Source organism: Myotis nattereri, assembly GCF_964212035.1.
Source record: "Myotis nattereri genome assembly, chromosome: 16".
Lineage (NCBI taxonomy): Eukaryota > Metazoa > Chordata > Mammalia > Chiroptera > Vespertilionidae > Myotis > Myotis nattereri.
Window position 1 is genome coordinate 53,203,007 of NC_138091.1, and position 15,723 is coordinate 53,218,729.

The 15,723-nt window shown below is 41.0% G+C and overlaps 1 protein-coding gene across 2 annotated transcripts; it reads right to left on the reverse strand.

Annotated features, from left to right (window-relative positions):
• Nucleotides 1-4,059: 4,059 nt before the first annotated feature.
• On the reverse strand, nt 4,060-15,309 carry SUMO2 (small ubiquitin like modifier 2). 2 transcript variants are annotated; one of them, XM_081109518.1, is made up of 4 exons: nt 15,056-15,309; nt 13,323-13,454; nt 7,755-7,826; nt 4,060-4,521 (listed from the first exon to the last, which is right to left on the reverse strand). In XM_081109518.1, exons 1-4 carry the CDS (start codon nt 15,074-15,076, stop codon nt 4,459-4,461), a joined length of 288 nt encoding a protein of 95 aa, XP_080965644.1. In that variant the 5' UTR covers nt 15,077-15,309; the 3' UTR covers nt 4,060-4,458. The 2 variants fall into 2 exon arrangements, with proteins under 2 accessions (XP_080965644.1, XP_080965645.1); XM_081109519.1 differs by lacking the exon at nt 7,755-7,826 and having other exon boundaries at nt 15,056-15,230.
• Nucleotides 15,310-15,723: the final 414 nt, after the last annotated feature.

The window sequence follows — 15,723 nt, forward strand, 5'->3', positions numbered from 1 at the left end:
GTGGATAGAGCGTTGGCCTGCGGACTGAAAGGTCCCGGGTTCGATTCCGGTCAAGGGCATGTACCTGGGTTGCCGGCACATCCCCAGTAAGAGATGTGCAAGAGGCAGCTGATCGATGTTTCTCTCTCATCGATGTTTCTTACTCTCTATCTCTCTCCCTTCCTCTCTGTAAAAAATCAATAAAATATATTAAAAAAAAAATGCAATGCCCAACCTACTCAAAATAATATGGAGGTTGTTTCCAACCACTTGTGCCTCACCACTTAAGGTAGTAACTAAAAGCAAAAACATGCACTAACACAGCAACTCTTAGTTCTCAAGCACCTGTTTTTACCTTTAATGTTATCAGCTTTCCCACTACCATACAATGTACTGAATCCCCCAGAAGTTCAACCTGCCCCAATTTATTCCACAATGCCAGAGGGAGTGGGTGATACTCTCCCTAGATTCTGAAATTGGGTTCGAACCAATCTCTTTGATCAGTGCATTTGACTGACATCAATACATACATATTAGGTTAAACCATATGAAACTGCAGATATCTGACTATTTCAGACCTACAAGAATAGCAACTGCTTACGTTCAACCACAGTTTAATAATACTCTTAATATTTTCTACCCTTCTGTTTCATTATTTAAAAACAAATGCTGGTCATGCTTTTGAATTTGATTTAATGACTGAATTAATGAATGGCCCACTGACAAGTATTTCTAACAAGCTTTATTTCTCAGCCTCAATATTGCAGGATACTTCATAAGCGTATCACTTATGTATGACTTAACCACACGTATTTACACATAAGTTCTGCATCCATCACTCTTAAAGCCAAATTTAGTATACATCTGTCCATTCTTTTCTTAGCCATATCCTCACCAAAAAAGAGGGTGGCAGATCAATGCCCACTGAGACAGCCCAAGTTCTCTTAAAGCTCATTTGCCATTAAACAAATGCACGAAGAGGTCTCAAATAATGGAAAATAGCTTTGTCATGTTCTTGCCTTCTCTTTATTCAAAGGTAAACAAAATGGTACATACACTCTATGTCCCTAACCCATCTGTCCCACTCTCCTAAAATGAATTCACCTCCTTAGCAAAAATAGCTAAAAGCCCAGCAGGTGTGGCTCAGTGGTTGAGTGTTAACCTTTGAACCAGGAGGTCACAGTTTGATTCCCAGGGGAGGATACATGCCCAGGTTGCAGGCTCAATCCCCAGTGGGGACCGTGCAGGAGGCAGCTGATCAATGATCCTCTCTCACATTTCTCTCTCTTCCTCCCTCTCTAAAATCAATATATCCTTGGTCGAGGATTTAAAAAATATCCTGAGGAATATTTTTCCTTAAAGACTCACTAGGGCACTATTTAGTATTAAGCATTTATTAAAAAAATATAATGAGACAAGAGACAAAGGTCATATTCAGTTTTTTTTTAGTAAATAGAAAGTTCTTGGCTGGGTCTCTGATTTCTCATTTACATTAAGTGCAGGCCAACTGGTAGAGATTTAGGTATTCAGTTGAAGCCTCAGCATTCTATGGCAGAGCCCTTACTTCACACTGAATATAACAACTTTTTATTTTAATCCTCACCCAAGGATATATTTTTATTGATTTTTAGAGAGAGGAAGGGAAATAGCAATGTGAGAGAAACATCAATTAGTTGCCTCCAGCCCCAACTGGGATTGAACCTAAAATTCGACCAGGGATCGAATCTGCAATCTTTTGGTGTATGGAACAAAGCTCCAAGCAACTGAGCCATCCTGTCAGGGCTGAGTAACTTTAGAGTTCAGCATGTGGGAGGCATTTTCTAGCTAATACTTATCTCATTTAATCTTCACCATAAGATGATTAACTCAAGAGTTGTAAGGATGCCTCCCAGAATTGCTTCTCAATTACACATGCTTTGAAAATACATTTCTGGGCGGTAGGGCAGAAGCACTGGTATTTTTAAAAAGCTCACCCAGACGTTCTGATGAAAAACCAGGATCCAGAATCACTGTTAGTCATATTTAAAAGCAGCAATAACCTAACTCAAAAATAACCCAGCAGCACAGCTGGCCCTCTCCAATATACTATCCACCACCACCACCACCTCCCCACCAACACACACACACATATACACAAAGACCTTGGAAAAACTCCCTCAAATCCTGAGAGTCCACTGTCCACTGACCTGCTGCTGTCACAATTCCCAATTGCACTTTCACCCGTCTCCCATTTTTCCTCAAAGTATTCCTTCCCATCTTCCAGTCAATCTCATTAAATATGAGGGCAGCCGGAAAGAGTTTAGCCAAATTGTAACAGTTAACCAAAATGGCAGCATAACTCCCATCACTTGAATGTCCCCTCCCAAACCAAAAAAAATAAAATGCAAAGATTACTTTCAGTATTTTCAACTCAAACCATTTCACTTATTTTCAAAGTGATTTTTAAAAAGTACTCCACAAATTTTTTCCATACAATTGTTTTGGTAGCAACTTATGTTGCTACCAAATGAAATGGTCAAGAGCAACAATCAAGAAGTCCATTTAAGAACACAAATAAGGTATATACACTGACCCAAGTATCAATAAGCTACAACATACTATATTATTGAACAGTGCCCTTTCCACACATTTCTCTCTGGCTCTATTAATTGTATCAAGTTTTTCCACTATGAAGGAATTTAAAGTTTATCTTCTCCCAACAAGGCAAAAACTCATAGTATTAATTCCTCTAACTGAAGAACCCAGTTCAAGACCCCTTCCACATTAAAGTCCTCTGATTTAAATTTCAATTTAACTTTAGTTTTTAGGACACCACAAAACTCCACTATTTAATAGTACCTAGATCAGTATGTCAAGAGAAATGTACTCAACTGATCCCTTCTAAGAATTCTTGGGGGCAGGCTTCCCACCGTCTCACAATGTAAGTTGTAAAAATGGGTTGGTAGCAAAATAAAAATTGATTCAAGATTAAGACATATGCATAATAGAGCCAAAAATCTAGAGAATTCCTGTTTCTGGGGAAGCTCATTCACTATGGACATGGGGAATGTAAAAGAGATCATACTGTAAGCGGTACAGTGAATTAAGTGAATCACATGACATTATTACATGGGGACTTGATCCAATAAGACCACATTGGTGGGTTAGCAGGGGTGAGAATTCAGTTTCTTGAGAACTAGTTTTAGAGAATTCAATTGGAATAAAAAGGCAGCAGGAAACCTATCTCTAGTCCCAGTTCTATAACCATGTGGCTGTGTGACAACCCTCTGGATCAGTTTTCTCAACCCCAAAACAGGGGTTAGAATTAGATCATCTTTTTTTATCTTCCCTGCTCAAATACTCTGTTTATTGGTTCTATAGCCATGATCTTTCCCCATACATTTGAAGACAGTAGTGACCTATATATTTAAATGCTAAAAGAAATATATGTAGATAAACATTTTCTGTCCTTCAACATCCTTAAATAAGAAACAGATTAGATTCTATTTTAGGTTAGGGATTACTCACCAAAGTGAAAGCTAGAGAATTAAGTGACTTATCAGCAGTTAGCTAAACCAGAACCTTTTTCCTAGCTGCATTTACTAAGGCCTCAGGTAATGGTTTACAGAAAAGAATGCTTGAGAGTAAATCCACATAGTATGACCTATTTTTTTTTTTTTTTGCTACTAAAGTTGCATATTTGGACCTAAGCTTTTTTAATAAAGAGGAGGCTGGAACATCCGTTGATAGTCATTTATGTAACTTTGTTATTCTTTGTTTTGCATTAGTCTGTCAGAAATAGAAAGTCCTATTTCTTCCTTTAAATGTTACTTCTAGCAGGCCTATTGGTATTCTAAACTTCAATTTTCTTATTTAATATTCCTCAGAATAAAGAGAACAGCTCATTTTAAACAAGAAGTTTATTTAAACAACAAGACACTTGACTTGAAGGGAAAACTATCTAGGATTCATTTTTTTAGAGTAATTTATCCCTACTTAAAGACAGATTGCCCTACATGTAACAGCTACGTACAAAAAAGTTATAAAATTGTCCTTGGTTTTACAATGATAAATGAAAAACATTAAAATTCTCCAATCAAACAAGGTATGCAAGAATTTTTATGTTGTTCTTTTTTGTTAAACAGTGAGAGCAAAATAACTTACTGGAATATAAAGGTAAGAGCTGGATGAGCATGCCACTAATGGAGAAAGGGGGTGTTTTCACAGAACCAGTATTTTTTCCCCATCCCATCTCCATTTGATGTAGATCAAAACATACCATTGGCCATTTAGTTAAAAAAAAAAAATGCAAATGCTTGTGCACATACATCCGTTACTTTATGTACAATAATAAAGGAATGGGGAAGGGGAAAATGAAAGAATAGAGAAAACTATACTGTAGTAGTCAGATGTGTTGAAACCAAATTGCAGTTTTCTAATTGAGAATGTCTTCTTGGTCTGGAGGAACAGAGTTCTGGAGTAAAGTAGCAGGTTCCCTTTTTAGTAGACCCCTCCTGTCTGCTGCTGGAACACATCAATTGTATCTTCATCCTCCATTTCCAACTAGCATAAAGGAAAAAAAGCCATTGATAGTTAAAATTTATAACTATCAGAAATATCCTGAAAAACTGCACAAGTTTCACCCAATTCTAGTGTTGGTTATTTTAGACATCCCAGACACTAACTTAGTTAGCATCCCAGGCTTAGGTTTTAGTAATTTTTCACTTGGTATTCCTTTTTAATAAGATTATACTAGAAAACTTAGCTTTTAAGTTAAAAACTGAACATGTCTACAAGTTAAATCATCTCCTTCGATCACTTGAAATAAGAGTGATGCATGTAAAGGATCTCACTATGTTGTTTAGGTGAGCAAGACTGGAAATAACCTAAGCATCAACAGAAACCCAAAGAAATACTATACATTCATAATGAAATACCACATAACTGTTATTAAAGAATAAGCAGATTTACATGTGCAGAAGTAGAAATATTCCTATAATACTAAACACCCCTAGAATACTAAAAACAACATTTAAAAACTAGGCAACCTTTGTGTTTTTACGTGTGTGTGCCTGTGTGTGTGTGTGTACACATGAATGTATCCTTGCCTATGCACAAAACAGTGGTTGCCTCTATGCAGTAAGGAAAGGGATCGGGCAAGAAGAAACTTGTGTTGTTTTTTAAGTTAATTTCAATTTTAAAATGCTATTCACAAATTAAGTTTGCAAGTTTTACTACCCATATGTTATACACAAAACAACCATGTTGATAAGGTTTTGGTACATATGGCAACACTGTAAAATGCAGAGGTGGGGAATCTTTTTTCTGCCAAGGGCCATTTGGGTATTTATAACATCATTCTCAGGCCATATAAAATTATCAACTTAAAAATTAGCCTGCTCTGTTTGGTCAAACATTTAATTGACTCACCCCTAATGCCTTGGCAGGGCCAGACCAAATGATTTCTCCAGCTGTATGTTCCCCACCCCTGCTTTAAAGTAAATAATCGTTGTAACAGTTTATTATGCTGACAATTACCCTTAAAAATTTCTTTCTAAAAACTGGTAATTTTGAAAATAAAACAATCTTGAGCACCTAAAGACAAGAAACAGAATTGTTTCTAACAAAGTTCAAATATACTCAAAGTAGAGCTAAGGCTTTAAAATACAGTAGGGCCTTGACTTACGAGTGTCCCGACTAACGAGTTTTTTGAGATACTAGCTGTCTCTCAGCCGATTTTTTGCATTGAGTTGACAGAGTAATTTGAGTTAATGAGCTCGGTCTCAGAACGCATTAAACTCGTAAGTCAAGACCCCACTGTATTAATAACTGCGTCTCAATTCCCTCTTTGTAAAAAGGCATAGCATTCAGTTATGAGAATGAAATGAGTTGAAGAAAGTATTTAACAGAATGATGGGCACATAATTATATTGCTATTAAAATTGGCTGATAAGATTTTTTGATTTATTACAAGTCTTCTATTTAATATTGGGAAAACAATTCTAAAACAAGTCAATTTCATTCTAAAATGAATTCAATTCTAAATTCATTTGAAGATTTTATAATGCAGGTCTGAATAAATCCTCCTCACAGTTTAGTATTTGCAACTAGCACGGTAGACAAGCCTTAGAACTACTTTCTGGTGGGGGGTAAGGGCTTCATAAGACAGAAAATACATTCTAATCATCAGAGTTTAGCTTAATGAATTCTTTTTATTCTTTTAAAAACATCAATTCAGCCCCCCCCAGGGATGCAAAAAAACAACCACAACAAAACCACAAAATAAGAAAAAACCCCACACACATCCAAACAGGTCTTCAGCCTATCTACTGTAACAAAACTATTAGCATTTTGAATTTTATAGTGAAACTTTAAATGCTTTTAAAAGATAAAAGAGCTTTTTCTCTTTCATCAAGCGAATTCAGTTCGCCCTAGCCTGTTTGCTTCAGTGGACAGAACGTCGGCCTGTGGAATGAAGGGTCCTGGGGTTCAATTTCGGTAAAAGACACATGCCCAGGTTTCAGGCTCAATCCCCAGTAGGGGGGCGTGCAGAAGGCAGCTGATCAATGATTCTCTCTCATCATTGATGTTTCTCTCTCTCTTCTTCTCTGAAATCAATAAAAAAATATATATTTAAAGAGAATTCAGCTCCACCTTGTGGTTATGGACTATAACTGCTTCTTAGAGACTCACCAACAGAATTTCTTCAAAATCTTCTCTTCTCAAGTATAACTCATAGATAATTCAATATTTTTTTAAGATTATCAAGGAAGCCACAATCTTGACGTGCTGCTTCACTCACACCATATTTATCATTTTCTGGTTTTTATGGCGTGATAAAAAAATTCAAAAATAGACTCTAATTTAAATTTTCAAAGTGGAATTCTTAACTGGAACTTGAGAGCTTCTTACAATGTGACAGACCAACTGTGCTGATAGGTAAAGAGATACAGGGATCAGACAGCATGACCTTTTTCTGTTGTTGTTAATCCCCACCTGAGGACATTTTTTCCATTGATTTTTAGAGTGGAAGGGGTTGGGGGAGAGGGGGAAGAAAGAGGAGGGAGAGAGGGAGAGAGAAGAGAGAGGTGGAGAGAAAGATATAGATACATCTGTTACATTGACTGGTTGCCTCCCACACACTGGGCCGGGATGCAGGATGGAGCCTGCATCCAAGGTACATGCCCTTCACAGGGCCAACACTCTAATCACTGAGTCAAGTGGGCCAGGGCAGCATCACATTCTGTAGCGAGGGTCTGGAAAGCCACCTGTTGTCAACAGCCCCCACTCTCAAACTAAGCTATCAAGAGACTTGCAGTTGTCCTGCAGGTATAGCTCAGTGGTTGAAGGTCAACCTATGAACCAGGAGGTCACAGTTCGATTCCCAGTCAGGGCACATGTCCAGGTTGCGGGCTCGATCCCCAGAGTGGGGCAAGCAGGAGGCAGTCTATTCAATGATTCTCTCTCATTGATGTTTCCATCTTTCTCCCCCTCTCTCTTACCCTCTGAAATCAATAAACATTCTGAAGAAAATGACAATAAGAAAGAAATGGGTTAAAGTAACTAAATGACCTATTAGTTTTACTGAGTGATAACCTGATATTTTAAAACCAGTGGCATTTCCTCAATCTATTCCTATTTTTTTTTCTTTCTGTTCCCCCTTGATCATCTTTTACAAAGCTTTGAATTTTGATAAAGAACTGCATTTCAACATCTAAAAGTTCATAAATAAAGCTGTTAAGCAAATTACAAAAAAAAACAACACATTGATTTTTCTAGTTAACAGAGATTTTTACCTGTGCAGGTGTGTCTGTTTCATTGATTGGCTGCCCGTCAAATCGGAATCTGATCTGCCTCATTGACAAACCCTGTACAAGAAAGTTTAAAAGCATCTTACTGCAAACAATAATAAAACTATATGCATATTTAGCCACAAATGTTTTAAATGAGACATAAATACATTTGCTACCAACATTTCTATGAGTAAAAAGATTTGGGGTGACTTTCACTTTCTTTAAACTATGTTTGATTTTCTTTGGAAAATGTTTTTATAAGGTCTTCTTTTTAAAAAAGCCGCACTGCTTTTGAGACCATAACTAATCCAACCTTGAACAGACCATACTTTGAGTCAAACTGCACTTAAATAAGATACTGAAAGGAAATTTGAAGTAACCGATGCACACAGCAATATTCCTCAGTGCACGTTAAAGAGATCAAGCATTACCTTCCCGACACAAGAGTGGGAAGAGGGGGAAAGGAGCAAAGCATCAAAGCTGTTGATAACTGCAGCCAAATGAAGACAAGATAGAAAAATAAAGTATCTTTGGAGGTATGGCATAAATATATTAACTTGAAAGATAGCTTTCTAGAAAGCATCTTACGAAGCCACTCCAATATCATGCTCAAATTATAATTGTTACACAAAAGCCATACTTCAATGAATATATTTTAAATCCTCACCTGAGGATATTTATATTGACTTTTGGGGGTTTTTAGAGAGGAAGGGAGAAAAAGGGAGAGGTAGAGACAAACATCTATAAGGCTGCCTCCCACTGGCCCCTAGACTTGGAATGGAACCTGCGACAGGATGACACTCCAATTTACTGAGTGTAAATACATACCACTTACAGACTAGCCCTTACCCTTGTCTTGAATACAAGCAATCCTCCATCAGGTAGGTGAAATTCCTCATGACTTTTAATTTTAATTAGCAATTACAAAAGGAACCAAGAATTCAATGCCAAGCATTAATTACCAAGTTTTACATATTTAAAAACACTCCACTGAAGTCTGTGCTTCAACAAAATATTAAGCACCTTCTATATGCTGGGTTCTTCCTTCACTACATCCAGGGGTAAGGTCGTAAGGACAATGGTGCAGCCATTCAAAATAAAAGGGGGGGGGCGGGGAGGAAAGGCAGGGACAGAAAATAAGCAAACTATATTCCTTTTTTTTTTTTTTTTAATCTTCACCAGAGGATTTTTATTGATTTTAGACAGAAACATCAATGTGAGAAACATCGGTATGTGCCCCGACCAGGGACTGAACCTAAAACCTTTTGGTGTAAGGGAAGATACTTCAACCAACTGAACCACCCAGCCAGGACTATTCCTTTATTGCCACCTGTTTATATACTTTTTTTTTCTTTCTTAACCCCGAGTGCGGGGGAGCGCAATTGCGCTCCTCCTGCAATTTTTTTTTCTACTAGTATTTTATAATACAATCAGCAAACAATATATGTCAAAGATGAAAACAAATGTAGTAAAGGTTTCCTTAAGTTTTTGAATATGTAACTTCATTTACTTGCGATTCATAATTTTTTTTCCTAAACTGCTGTAAAATCAGCAAAAATGCCTTGGCAATTTTAGCATAGTTCCTAGGATATTGGTTGGCACTCAAAGGGTTAAATATATTTCATTCATTTCAGAGAGGGAGAGGGAGAGATAGAAACATCAAAGATGAGAATCGCCCTAGCTGGTTTGGCTCAGCGGATAGAGCATCGGCCTGCAGACTCAAGGGTCCCAGGTTCAATTCCGGTCAAGGGCATGTACCTTGGTTGCGGGCACATCCCCAGTTGGGGGTGTGCAGGAGGCAACTGATTGGTGTTTCTCTCTCATCGATGTTTCTGACTCTCTGTCCCTCTCTCTTCCTCTCTGTAAATCAATGAAATATATTTAAAAAAAAAAAAAAAGATGAGAATCACTGATTGGCTGCCTCCTGCATGCCCCCCCACTGGGGATTAAGCCCACAAACCAGATATGTGCCCAGGACCCTTCAGTCCGCAGGCCAACACTCTCTACTAAACCAAACTGGCTAAGGCTATATGCTTTTCTTTATCAATAAAAGATTTTGCTATAGAGCAAAAGTCCAAAATTCAGAAAACTTGTCTTTAAGATTCCATAAGCCATGTAAATTCAAACAAGGAATTTACATTAAACCAGTACTTGAGCTCCTCTTCTGAATAAATCTCATCCCTGAGCTTTAGAGTTGTGCCTGAAGAGTTGTATGAGCTTATCTCTGTGGGTCCATTTTCTCATCTCACAAAAATGAATTGGACTAAACCAATAAACCTGTGCCCTCTGAAACCACCTGACACTCCATGAAACAATCTGTAGGGTAAATCCACACTACAATGGGAAAGTATGCTCTCAATCAGTTAGCTGAAGACTATGTGGCTGACATAAAGTAGGCAAACTCTAATTCTACATGTGAATGAAAAACTTATGTAGGAACCAACCTCTGGAAATACTACATTGAATGTTCTCTATAACATGTTCGATATGCCAGGCATTGGTCTAGGCTCTAGAGAAATAGTGATCAAAAAGGCCCTATGCTCATGGAGCTCGCATTTCAGTGGAAAGACAAATATAGACATCGATCAATGAAAAATATCAAACTGAATGAGGACTGAATGCCAGGAAAAGAAGCTCTTTGAATTAATCAGACACATCTCCAAGGAAATAACTTAGCAAGACTGGAATAAAATGGCTGAGGGCTCAGCAATAGCCAACAGAAATATAATGTGAGCCACATATGTATTTTTAAATTTTCTAGTTGCCACTTGAAAAATATAGAATTTTAATAAAATATCTTAATTCAAAATACCATCATTTCAACATGTATTCAACATTTTAAAAACTAAGCTAATTTACTTTTCATACTGAGTTTCCAAATCTGCTATATATATTGCACTTTACCGCACATCTCAAATTGGACTAGCCACATTTCAAGTGGTAAATAGTTACATGTGGTTTGAGTACTGTATTGGACAGCAAAGGTTGTTAGAGAAGAGAATTTGCTGATGGCTTATATGAGTTAGGAAAGCATCATCAAATGACCCTAAGGCTCAGCCGGGATAGCTCAGTGGTTGAGCATCAACCTATGACCCAGGAGGTCACAGTTCAATTCCCCGTTAAGGCACATGCCTGGATTTCGGGCTCAATCCCAAGTGTGGGGCGTGCAGGAGGCAGCCGATCAATGATACTCTCTCATTTATGTTTCTATCTCTCCCTTCCTCTCTGAAATCAATAAAAATAAATAATGACCCCACGGTTTTGACCTCAGGACTAGATGTTGAATATTGCTGTTTACTTAGTGGGGACACCAGAGGAAAAGATTTCTAGAAGTAAAATCAAGAGTCCTCTTTTGGATGTTCAGTTTGAGATGCCCATTATACATCCACTGAAACTCCAGAGTCAAGATATCAAGTGAGTTCATTACAAAATAAATACACGCATTCAATTAATCTTTACAGGAAATCCTTGGTCAAGAATTTCCAACGGCCAATTCTTCGTCTTTTGAGTCTGTACCCACACATAGAAAGCAGGGAGTCAGCCAGGCTGGTGTGGCCTGGTGGTTGAGTGTTGACCTATGAACCAGAAGTTGAGGTTTGATTCCTGGTCAGGCACACGCCCGGGTTGCAGGTTCGATCCTCAGTTAGGGAGCATGTTAGAGGCAGTATCTCAGCAATGTTTCTACCTCTCTAGCCCTCCCCTTCCTCGCTCTCTAAAGTCGATTAAAAGATAAAAATGAATAAAATTTAGCCCTGGCCGTTACTCAGTTGGTTACAATGTTGTCCCTATACACCAAGGATGCAGGTTGGATCCCCAGTCAGAGAATAAACACGAATTGACCAATGAATGCATAAATAAGTGGAACAACAAATCAGTATTTCTCTCTTCCTTCCTCTTTCTAAAAATCAATAATAATGTTAAAAAGCTAAAATTTAGTAGTAATTAGAGAAAACTGAAGATACAGAGAATTTTGTTGAAAACTACCAAATCTAAGCATGAGTTTCTGTTCTGTATAAGGTTTGGCTACATAAAACGTCTACAAAATGATTAGCTTTAAAAATTCCCCTGTATGCCCTTAGCTGGTTTGGCTCAGTGGAGAGCATCGGCCTGCAGACTGAGGGGTCTCAGGTTCAATTCCAGTCAAGGGCACATGCCCAGGTTGAGGGCTCAATCCCCAGTAGGGGGCGTGCAGGAGGCAGCCAATCAATGGTTTTCTCTCATCATTGATGTTTCTATCTCTCTCCCCCTCTCCCTTCCTCTGGGGGAAAAAAAAAAATTTCCCTGTAACCTGAAGGGGAACTAGTTTTCAAATATGAAAGGTGCTAGTGCAAAAAAATCTTTAGCACAATTAAGGGGAATTTCACCAAAATTCTTCAAATAAGAATATACTGAGGCCCTGGCCGGATAGCTGTTGGTTAGAGTGTCACCAATACGCCAAGGTTGTGGGTTCAATTCCTGGTCAGGGAACATACAAGAGCCAAACCAATAAATGCATATATAAGTGGGACAACAAATCTATGTTTCTCTCTCCCCCCACTTCCTGTCTCTCTAAAATCAAGAAATAAAAATTTTAAAAAGAAAAGTACTTCTGTGAAGTCACTGTTGTATTTAACTTATGTAGGTACCAGAGTTTTTGTTATACTTGCAAAAGTCATTTTTAAAGTTGCCTTTGTATTGTTAGACTCATCACAAAGGGAAGCTTCTTTGTCTTACAGCTTACATTTACCTCCCAGCATCTATATATTTCTACTTCCTCTCCTTGATGTCTATTTACTATTATCTAAGTAAAATGCAAATGTCTTTAGAATATAAAAATGTTTATGCTTGGCTCAGGTTAAATTTTTTTAAATATACATTTCTTTATTGATTTCAGAGATGAAGGGAGAGGGAGAGAAACCTAGAAACATCAATGAGAATCACTGATCGGCTGCCTCCTGCACGCCCCCTACTGGGGATCGAGCCTTCAACAGGGGCACGTGCCCTTGACTGGAATCGAACCTGGGACTCTTCAGTCCGCAGACCGACGCTCTATTCACTGAGCCAAACCGACTAGGGCAGATTAAATTTCTTGACATCCACTTTTAGTGTAAAAAGAGAATATTAAAATTTTACACACTTCAGGAAAATTGCAATGTCCTTAAACTCACTTTTTTTTTTTTTAATTAAACTCCCATTTAATTGTATTTCCAAACTGGTCAAAATAGTTTTGACATAAGACATATCTGAAATGGATAAAAAAGAGCCTGACAAGAAATTTTACTATGTTCATTCTTATTTTCTTATATCACCTTGGAAACAAACCACGTGTTGTGAGTATAATTTGATGCATTTGTGGTACAGGACTAGACTCTAGTCATACATTAACCAACCCATCCTAGGGTTTTCATGAAGAATCAACATACCAAGTCCAAGTGTATGATAAAATTGATATGTCAAATACGTAAGTGCATATTCATTCTAGCAAAGTCAGTCTACTTATTATGCTAGTCTAGTCTCTATTCTCATGAAAATACGGGGTTTTTTTATTTAAATAAGTTTTATTCAGTGAAAGTGCTCGTGTCAGTTCCTCACCTGTCGTTCACAATAGGCTTTCATTAGTTTACTAAGTGGTGTATGCCTCTTAATCTTAAACTGCACCACAGAACCATCCTGCCCCGCCACCTTCAAATTAATATGATCGTTGTTCTCAGTCTTGACTCCTTCCTGTTGAAAGAAAAATAAAGGTATAATTTGGAAAATGTGAAAAACAAACACCTTTTAAAGCAGCTGCAGCCCAAGTTGCTTCAGAAATCAACAGGTTTCTCATTCTGTATGATAAGAGAGCATACAGCTGTTTTCAGCCGCTGAAATCAATCTGAAAAAATGAGAAACCCTGAGGTGACATTAAATAGCTGTCTGCCACAGAAACAGAAAAGCAGCCTCATGCAATACTATCAGTGGCAACAATCAATTTTTAAGGATGAGTCCCACTCAAATTTACTACAGTGCTCTCTTCAATTGCCTAAGATGGTCTATTTGGTCACTTTCAAAAGCTATCTTTCCCTTTAAAAAGTTAAAAATGAGCGTCCTTTCTTTCCCTTTTCAAAGTACAGATGCAGGGGAACAAACCTCGAGCTTGCAACTCAAAACTCATTACAATTCTCTCGTTGAAGCTACCGAACTCGATTTTATGACTTAAATCTCAAGTTCCATGAACAAAGCTAATCGAGGAACATCCTGATTCTCTCTGAAGCAGCGGCAATAACTCAGAACCACCATTAACGTTCGCCTCTACTTGCAGCTTCATTTTGTTTATTTTTAGTGGAGAGCTTCTTCTCCCCTCCCCTTTGTTGACATGAGTCAAATCAAGTTTATTCCAAGTCTTCCTCGCAGATTTCCACCTCATCTGAAGTTCACCCACATCGAGTGCAGAAAGAACTCTGTGGCCCCTGAATCACTTGGGGGGGGGGGGCGTCACAAACCAGACAAACCGAACGAGGCGCCCCGTGCGCCAGGTGGACGCGTGCGCCCGGTCCTCACGGGAAGAGCCTCCTTGGTGCCTCAAAACCCGCCTTCGAAAGTTAAGCCCTAGGAAGTCTCTGCACGAACATCGACCCCAACTTCTCGAAACCACATGGTCCCCGCAGGTTAGGGGTCATCTCACACCCAAGGAAAAGCCCCTGCCCATCCCCCCACCACCACCACCACCACCGGGACCCGAGGCCATTAAAATGGGAAACACTCCCCGGGAATCCCCAGCCCCTCACGACCGCCCGACCGCCATCCGGCTTCCGACCCATCGGCAACCCATTGATTCCTCCCGAGCCCTCACCGGGCCACGGCGGCCCGAGGCAGCGTCCCCGGACGCCCGCGCTGCTCATCCCTGTGGGGGAAGTCCCGGACCAAGGGAACTCCCCGCCACCGCGGAGGCGGCAGCACCCGCCTCAGCTCCGCACGGGGTCCGCGGAGGGTGGAGACACCGCGCGCCCTAACGCCCCTCCTCACGCGCGCCCGCCCGCCCGCCCGGCCCGAGAAGCCCCGCTCGCAGCCGTTGGCCTGCGGGCGTCCGCGATCCGCCCGCCCAACTCGCGCCTGGCGCGCACTCTGAGGCGGCCGGGGGCGGGGGAGGGCCGCGGAGCCTCCTCCAGCGCGGGAGGGAGGAAGAGGGGAGGGAGGAAAATGGCGCGGAACGCCCGGGCCTGAGCCGCGGCCGGCCCGTGAGGGGCCCGGGAAGGCGCGGGGAGCCCGCGGTGGCGCGGGCCGGAGACCAGCCCGCGCCGTGACCCCGCCGCGAGGCGAGACGAGGCGGCCGGCGCCGAACTCACCTTGGGCTTTTCGTCGGCCATGGCGAGCGCCTGAGTCTCCTCAGCTGCCGCTTCACAAAAGAGGTACCAGGTCCGCACCAAACGAGCACACAAGCAGCACCAGGAGCGGCAGAAGAAGGAGGCGGCAGCGGTGGAGGAGGGAGAGGGCGCGCGCACGCTGTGCGCTCCCTCCCCCCACCCTGCGTGCGCGAGCACGAGCCGCCGGGGCTTCCCATTGGCTGTCGCCTCGCGGGAGCGCGCAACGCTTACATAACCACCCCGCCCCCCCCGCCCCGCGCTGCCCCGGCCCGGCCCGGCGCCTGCCAGGCCGGCGGGAAGAGGCGCGGACACGCGCACCCGCCCCGCCGCGGGGGCGCGCCTGCTCTGGGCGGGGCTGTATTGTCCTTCTGTGGTGGAGCTTAATCAAAATGGCTTCCAGCTGGTCCTCGTTGAGGACGAGGAGCCTTGAGGCCTGGACATGGGACACACGCCGGGCAAGGCAGACTGACTGGACGAGGAAGGGGGAGCCTGAGTCGTAGCCCCAGCACGAGGTTCTAGGGGAAAACACACACCCTTGTTCACTGGCCCACATGCAGTTTTCCTCAGGGTCAGAGGAGCATCACACTTAATCTCGGTCAGCCTCTCATCCTTTGGATTTTAAAGCTTCAGCCTCAACTCGCTTCCCACCA

What these genes read in the sequence shown, in the direction of transcription:
- SUMO2 (XM_081109518.1), bottom strand. Translation starts at nt 15,076, where the DNA reads ATGGCCGACGAAAAGCCCAAG. An exon ending in AAGCCTATTGTGAACGACAG is followed by an intron (nt 7,827 to 13,322) that starts GTGAGGAACTGA and finishes TTTCTTGTACAG; the next exon opens with GGTTTGTCAATGAGGCAGAT. An exon ending in AAACAGACACACCTGCACAG is followed by an intron (nt 4,522 to 7,754) that starts GTAAAAATCTCT and finishes CCTTTATGCTAG; the next exon opens with TTGGAAATGGAGGATGAAGA.